At 36.7% G+C, this 7587-nt stretch overlaps 2 protein-coding genes across 2 annotated transcripts; one reads left to right on the forward strand and one right to left on the reverse strand.

Moving 5' to 3' along the window:
* Positions 1–204: 204 nt before the first annotated feature.
* Positions 205–1493, reverse strand: LOC122031948 (protein SPEAR1-like). The gene is made up of 5 exons (XM_042591520.1): positions 1204–1493; positions 1015–1110; positions 771–841; positions 566–650; positions 205–477 (listed from the first exon to the last, which is right to left on the reverse strand). Exons 1-5 carry the CDS (start codon positions 1387–1389, stop codon positions 367–369), a joined length of 549 nt encoding a protein of 182 aa, XP_042447454.1. The 5' UTR covers positions 1390–1493; the 3' UTR covers positions 205–366.
* Positions 1494–3901: 2408 nt separating this feature from the next.
* LOC122048205 lies at positions 3902–7323 on the forward strand. Its single transcript, XM_042609802.1, has 4 exons — positions 3902–4260; positions 4617–5061; positions 5349–5464; positions 6746–7323. The coding sequence occupies exons 1-4, from the start codon at positions 3933–3935 to the stop codon at positions 7165–7167; spliced, it is 1311 nt and encodes a 436-aa protein (XP_042465736.1). The 5' UTR covers positions 3902–3932; the 3' UTR covers positions 7168–7323.
* The last annotated feature ends 264 nt before the right edge of the window (positions 7324–7587 follow it).

Raw genomic sequence — 7587 nt, forward strand, 5'->3', positions numbered from 1 at the left:
ATACTTTCATCTTCAGCTTAACAATATCTTTTGGTCATTTGTTCTTTGGCACATAACAGTTGATGTATATAATAGAACAACAAAGATTAGCTACGCACCTAAATTCAAAGACTAGCTATCGCAGACAGTAATTTATCATAATTAATGAAATATGCATATTTATCAACGGTATCATATACATTGACTTAGCATTAAATCTGATTACTGCATGTCATTCGTCTAGTGAGTTAATAAGCAGGGAAACGACAGAAGTTTTAATCAGTGCGAATGTCAATGTACAGATATGTTCTCCAGTACAAAATTAGACAACTCTGCACAAAATTAACATCCATTATTGTGGATTATCATGCAAGAGCAACAGCTTAATTACAGTGACAGTCTAAGCTCCAAGTCTAGCTCTTGTTTTTTCGAGTCAGAATTTTGAGTGATCGATCCCATCGATTGGCGTCGGTCATGCCTCATCTTCTGTGTTGAATCCTTTAGCAAACCATACAACTTAATCTCAAGTTATGAAATCATAAACTATATTAATTTGATAAGGAAAAGAATTAAAACAATAATTAACCTCCAGATAATTTTCGAATAGTGGCAATGTTACAGCACTGGGAGGAGAGTAATATTGGAATGCTGTACTGTTTAATTCTTGCGAGCTGGCATAAGTTTAATTATATATATCAAGAAATCAGAAACTAGTACAAGAATAATAAAAAGAAACTATAAACATTTCTAATAAAACTTTATGCCCATAAGATAATTAATATATTGATCACCTTGTTGAGGTATTAGGCCCGTAATCACGATAATTGAAGTCTCCCTTTTCAGTACCTCCATTATATCCTATCTAATCACGATGATTGAAGAATTAATTGTGTTAGCTTAATTGCTAATCCAATTACAGTACTTTCATGTAGAATTAATGCATGAAATCTTGGAAAAAGTACTATGCGTGTTGTATGTTTACATTTCAGCTTTCCCTGATCCACAACAGGATCGAAAACCGAGTACTTTACTCACCATAGCACTGGGATGAACTGCATACAATGAAGATCCTAAATTCGACGACGATGATGGGGATGGCGATAGGCGTAAAATCTCTACTCTTGAATCTTCCTGCACAACAAACCGACAAACCTAATTAATTATCACAAAAAAAAACATATAAGAACAGTGATCAGAACTCTTCATAGAGAAAGAGGGAGAGACCATGTGCTCTTTCATTTGATCTTGCAGCCGGATCTTCTCCAATTGAGCCACTCCGAGTCCTCTTTGGGGCTGCTTTGGCTTCTCTGAACTGCTGCTGCTGTTCTTCTTCCCCTTCCTCGACGACGAACTGGATCTTGATCCACTTCCCAAGCTCAATCTTTGCAAGTATGATCGGCCGCCCTCCATCGGTCTATCCAGCTTGATATCCCTAGCTCTCTAGTCTCCGCCAAGAAGAAAAAGAAGAAGAAAATGTATTGTGGTTTGGGGCAAAAACATGAGTTGGCAACAGCCATTGAAAAGGCAAAAATATATATTTATGTAGATTTGGAGGGATCTCATTCGCTTTCCAAGTATTTTATTCTTCCAAAGAATGGTTGTATCTACTGTGCTCTAGGTGTCGATCCTCTCAGTAATTACTAATTAATCTGGAACCATGCATAATTTTGTTTTAATTAACCATTAGAAAATAAGGTTAGCCTTGATATGGTGCATGGCATTTATATATCAAGTGGTCTAATTACTTAATTAAGAAGCATGTCACGTGGGAGGAAGATTGCATGGTATCTAGTTAGATGCTGCTGCATGTTATTCTCGTATCTGGATTTCGAATCCAACGCACGTGCGACGAGGGCCACTAGGTATGGGTTTGATACATAATTTCCCGATATTATTAATGTCTAAATATTATCATTATTGGGAGAATCTTTAGATTAATTAAATACCATATCATGTTGGGGATCGATGTCCAGATTAATCTTTGTTCGGATCGAGTTTGGATATGACTAACGTACTTGATTCTCTCCAGCTATATTCTCTCTTTAATTTTCATATATCTTTGACTAAATTAATATTGGATTATATTGCAATGGCTCAATGATAGCACAAGATCAGATCTTTGAATTAATAGTGAGAGAAATATATAATCTTTGGATTAATGTAAGCATTGTTGAAGATAAGATGTTAACATAATCGATGCTATTATATCTTCTAATCAAGTGATTATCAGACAATAGTAGTTTGGCTTTTTTCCTTGGCAGTCTTTGATTAATCAATCAATCAATCAATTAATTAATTAACTATGCAATGGGAGAGGATCATTAGGTGGTGGAAGACATGCATGGACGTGTCAATTTCTAAGCCAAATTTTAAGAGATGATCTAAAATTAATTATTAGTAATGTGCTTAAATATTAAAGCAAGCATCTATTACATGCTTGACTTGCTATAATCTATGCACAATGTGTACTTTGTCTCCATAATCTCGATGATAATTGATGCTTTAAAATTCGAATTACCCTAATCATCTTGACAATTGACTCCTGAGTTTATGACTGTTTTTTTTATTATTTTTATTAAATATAAGTTGTTAAAAGTTATTAGGGTTCCATCCATGCATCCAATGTGCCTTTGCTACTCTGGAAAGGGTTGGAAAGTGAATAGAGACAACTGGGGACAGCACAAAGCCACGTGTTGCCATCGACCTCACAATTATGTGATGTAAAAGCTAATTTAAATATTTTGTATTACATCCACCACCCCTATACTCATCCAACATGCACAAGCGCTTACGTCATCTCACTTTTTTTTTCCTTTTTCTTTTTAAAAAAATTATAATTAAGAAAACAGAGCCATTATTAAAATGCCAATGTGTTTGGTGTGCTCCTTATTGAAGGACCATTAATTTGATGGTGTATAATAAATAAATGAGAGACGATGACTCGAGTCCTCCGATAAATTAAAGTCGAACAAGATATGCTCCCACGGAACAAGGGGCATTTCGCCAATATTGATCTTGAGATTTGAGCGAGCGAGATTAATTAGGTAAGTTTGGAGAGTGTAACTCAATTAATTATTAGTACGAAGAAGTTGAACAATGAATTCTTAGGATCGCGATGACTTACTTCACCCTCCTCGAAAATCGAAAAAAATGTTTTTGTTTGAATCGTCGAGAAAGATTTTGTTGGTGAATATGATTGTTTTTATTTTTTGATTTGTGAAGAGTGCAATTAAGTAACATGTCGAGCTATCAGACAGATCAATTCGTGGTGGGGTGGGTTAATCTGTGGCGGGTTAATCATTTGACGGGGTGAGGCGGGTCAACCTGCCAATTTGGCGGGTTGAGAAATTTCCAACCCAACCTATTCTAAGGCGGGTTGCGGGTTTGGCGGGTCAACCCGCGGGCCCATCAAAATTTTTTTAAAAAATTAAACAATATTTAATATCTTCAACATTTTACTTCGAAAAAGTTTTCTACAATTAAATGTATACATAAACATATATTTTAAATATAAATGAACACAAATGAGTACTTATGTTGGATGAAAAATATTATTTTTATTTCAAAATTATAACAAAGAAAGATAATAAATTGGCCTAAAACTTAGCTTACATGTGTCTTTCAACCCGCGGGCCGACCCGCGCGGGTCGTGGGCCTAGGCGGGTCGGCTCACGGCAGACTTGGGTTGATAAAATTCTAACCCAATCCGCTTAAATTATTTGACGGGACAGACCAACCCAACGGGTCCAACCCAAATTGACGGCTCTAACCACATGCTAAAATATTTTCAATTGTAATAAATAGTAAATTAATAAAAATATCCAAATTTCCAGAAGGCCCCTTAAAGCCCAACTTCTATCGTTAGGCCCATTACGGCCCAATAACACTTCAATGGTTCTTTTTTGTTTTTTCTGGGCTTCATTGGTGACGGAACCGGAGTGTGGCAGATTGTGATGCAGGAAAGCATGCTTTCGTCGCGGCGATCTCCACCTTTCCCGGGGGAGGAGGGCCAGGAGGGAGGCGACGATGAATCCAAGACGAGGAAGAATGCCTCCTTCGGTGCCAGGGTATTCTTGAGTGCAAGGTCTGCTCTCTCCGGCCAGTGCGCCGCCATCTCGATCTTCCTCTTCCTCCTCTTCGTCTCCGTCGCTTCCTTCGTCCTCTCCCGCTCGTTTTCCGCGGTCTGCGTCTCACCCTATGATCCATCTACTCGCGCTTTGCTCTTCAGGGCTACCCTCGAAGGCCTCGCCTCCGATTTCGGATCTCTCGGCGTGCCCTGGTGTAAGCTCACTTCATCCCCTTTGAAGAGCATTTGTTTTTTGAATCTCAATTTTTGTATATTTTGAAGGTTTCCTTTCTGAACCAAGGGGTTTCCTTTGCATGGTAAGGGAAATTGTTAGGTGTTTCCGAATCTTGGATTGGTCGGAGGATTCTTAGTTCTATAAGCGGAATGGACTGGGATAATACGCTTTCGTTACATTAGAGATAGATTATGAATGATTGTTAATCTTGATCCGTTATCACTAGTCGGTTTTGAACTAGATCTACCAAGTTTCGAGTTTGCTTGAGTCATGATGTTTCAGTTTCATGTGATGATCGTAGATGGCATTGTTCTTAATTCTTGTATTTGGTAAAAGGCAGATCGAAACAAGGGGAAACTGTAGAGTGGACGAGAAAGGACCTGCTCAAAGGCTTGGAAGAGTTTGTGCCCATCTATGAGACTCGCCCAATCAAGAACAACATGTATGGCATGGGCTTTGACCACAGCTTTGGGTTATGGTTCATGGCACGTTGGCTGAAACCAGATCTGATGATAGAAAGTGGTGCTTTCAAAGGCCACTCTACTTGGGTTCTTCGGCAGGCAATGCCAGAGACCCGGATAATATCACTGTCGCCTCGCCACCCAGGGAAGTATCTGAAGAAGGGGCCTGCATATGTTGATCAGAATTGCACTTACTTTGCAGGAAAGGAATTTGTGGATTTTGGCAGTGTTGACTGGGAGAATGCTATTAAGAAGCATGGCATTTCTGACTTGAGTAGGGTTCTTGTTTTCTTTGATGATCACCAAAATGAACTGAAAAGGTACCATAATTTCTCTCTACTTCTCAGACTTAACAAGTATGTTGGATATTTGTTACACACCTTTGTTTGGATATATCTATACAATTTTACATTATCAAGTATTTATTCTTTTGTTTACTGGTGTTTTGAAGTTTAATCATGTGCTATTAATTCAGCTAACATTATCAAGCGCAAATGGATAAATATCGTTGTTCCTGATTGGAAGTTGATATTTGCTGAAAAATATATATATTTCTTTAGCTAGTTTTTAAATATCTAGTTCTTCATTTTCAAAATTTCTTGGACAGATTAAAAGAGGCTCTAAATGCTGGTTTCCAGCATCTTATTTTTGAAGATAACTATGATACTGGAACTGGAGACCATTATTCCTTAAGACAGATATGCGACCAATACTACATTAGAGGTGAGCTTTAATAGAACCTTCATACTATGAAAGTCAATGCTACTTTTGCATCCTTGGTATTTTTCCTATACACCTCTAGCATGGATGAGTATTCTCTTCGTAGAGATCTTATCAAATTACAATTTTCCTTGGTCTCTTTTGCAGTATCTTATTTCTTTAGTTGCTCTTATTTAGAAAATTCAAGCTTGTTCTTTGATTTTTATGCATTTTGATGTTGGGATATAGTTTGTCTCCTTCCAATGAGTATAACACATAAAGTGAGAGTGTCAAAAAAAAAAATGAACCCTGTTGTTTTTTGTTGCAATATCTATCAGAAGGATAAAGTTTTTAGGTGGTCAATTCTATTTTAAAACAACAACAATAACCAAGCTTTATTCCACCAGATAAGGTCCGTTATATGGATTCATTAAATTAGTAAGCTTCCATAAAAAAAAAAGAAGGGGAGAGAATTTAGTTGAGTTGAATGAAGCGTTCAATTCAAATAGATGTATTTTTGTAATTATATTATACAACAACAATGACAATCAAGTCTTATCCCACTAAGTGAGGTCGGTTATATGGATCCTTCTGTCATTGGGCTCTATCCTCTACTATACCATCATTTATTTTTAAATAAATTTTATCTTATTTTATTATTGCTAACCAAAATTTTTTTTATCTTCCTTTTTCTCGTTTAATGTGTACATTTTCATTATTTCACATCGTTTAATTGGAGCATTTATTGGTCGTCTAAGTACATGTCCGTACCATTTTAAACGTGTCCCTAGAATGTTTCCTCAATAAATGTAACCCCGACTTTCTCTCTAATATTTTAATTTCTTATCCTGTTCATCTTTGTATTTCCACACATCCACCTTAACATCTTCATCTCTGCAACTCACATCTTTTGTATTTTTACAAGCAGAAGGATAATGAAAATGAGAATGGAATTTCAAAATAGTTTAGTTAATTTAAGTTGTTTGTTTATGCTTGATGCTAATCACAAATCTACATCCTAAAACTAATGTCGGATCTTGCTTGAATTGCATATGCTTTCAATTTTATTGTCTTCCGTGGTAGTTTGATGCAATCTAATAGTTCATTGTGAATATACTACGACTCTTATGACACTGTCATCTACGATGGTATATTAAAAGTCAATATGAGCATGGCCTGCACTTTGTTTATTTGCATCAAATTTTGAATAAATTGATATCTATTCTTCATTGATCGCCTTAATGTTGAACTAGTATAGCTTTGAGAGTCTTGACCCTTGCTGACAATCCACTTTATTTAATGTAGGAGGTGGACACAGCTGCTTCATAGAGAGTGATGAAGCGAGGATTAGGATGAAAAGGAAAAAGTTCTGGGAGAAAGCTGTGGACCGAGATGAACTTTGTGGAAGTGGTGAAAATTGGTGGGGTGTCCAGGGTTATATGCGAGACAATTTCAACCATAGCAACAAGGCAATCTCCTATGAAGAACATTTTCAAAACAGTAGGTTCGTGGAGTCTGTATTGGATGTTTACTGGGAACTCCCACCAGTTGCTGGTCCTTCACTTACTCATCAAACAAGGTACGACCCTGCCCGTGCCTCAGATCCAATTATTGAAGATGGAAGATTCGGCTTGTTCCAAAGGCTTGGTCTAACAAAATTTGAAACTTCAGTTTTCAATGGATATACACAAATGGTATATCTTCAAGTATCTCCCCCGACCTCTTGAGATCACACGGAAATCTAACTTGTTTTGTTGATTTTCATATTTCCTTTGAGTTTCTAGATTGTTATCTGTACATATCTTTTTGTTTCTTCGTTTCAAGTTGGATATGTTTGTCTCATTAGACCAAATGATTTTAAGGAGTTCATTTCTTTGCTCCTAGTGGGAACATGAGTAAGCAGTGTGCAGAAGCATAGTTGATAAGTTTCAATAAAACATTTCTTAATTTTTGAGAAATAATTTTAAGAGCGTTCAATAAAAAAAAATAAAAAGAAGTTTCTCTGTGAATCCTGTGTATCATAAAAGTCATTTCTAGAGTTGTCAGAAGGAATGATGGAATCAGGCTTGTTGAAATCAGGAGCAGGAGTGGGGAGTCGAAAGGAACCATCGTTGAAAACTTCAAAAGCACCATCAGTCCCATTGTCA

This window comes from Zingiber officinale, chromosome 1B, assembly GCF_018446385.1.
Source record: "Zingiber officinale cultivar Zhangliang chromosome 1B, Zo_v1.1, whole genome shotgun sequence".
In the NCBI taxonomy this organism is placed as follows: domain Eukaryota; kingdom Viridiplantae; phylum Streptophyta; class Magnoliopsida; order Zingiberales; family Zingiberaceae; genus Zingiber; species Zingiber officinale.

What these genes read in the sequence shown, in the direction of transcription:
- LOC122031948 (XM_042591520.1), bottom strand. Translation starts at nt 1,389, where the DNA reads ATGGAGGGCGGCCGATCATACTTGCAAAGATTGAGCTTGGGAAGTGGA. An exon ending in CAGTTCATCCCAGTGCTATG is followed by an intron (nt 842 to 1,014) that starts GTGAGTAAAGTA and finishes CATCGTGATTAG; the next exon opens with ATAGGATATAATGGAGGTAC. An exon ending in GGGCCTAATACCTCAACAAG is followed by an intron (nt 651 to 770) that starts GTGATCAATATA and finishes AACTTATGCCAG; the next exon opens with CTCGCAAGAATTAAACAGTA.
- LOC122048205 (XM_042609802.1), top strand. Translation starts at nt 3,933, where the DNA reads ATGCAGGAAAGCATGCTTTCGTCGCGGCGATCTCCACCTTTCCCGGGG. An exon ending in ATCTCTCGGCGTGCCCTGGT is followed by an intron (nt 4,261 to 4,616) that starts GTAAGCTCACTT and finishes ATTTGGTAAAAG; the next exon opens with GCAGATCGAAACAAGGGGAA. An exon ending in CACCAAAATGAACTGAAAAG is followed by an intron (nt 5,062 to 5,348) that starts GTACCATAATTT and finishes TTTCTTGGACAG; the next exon opens with ATTAAAAGAGGCTCTAAATG.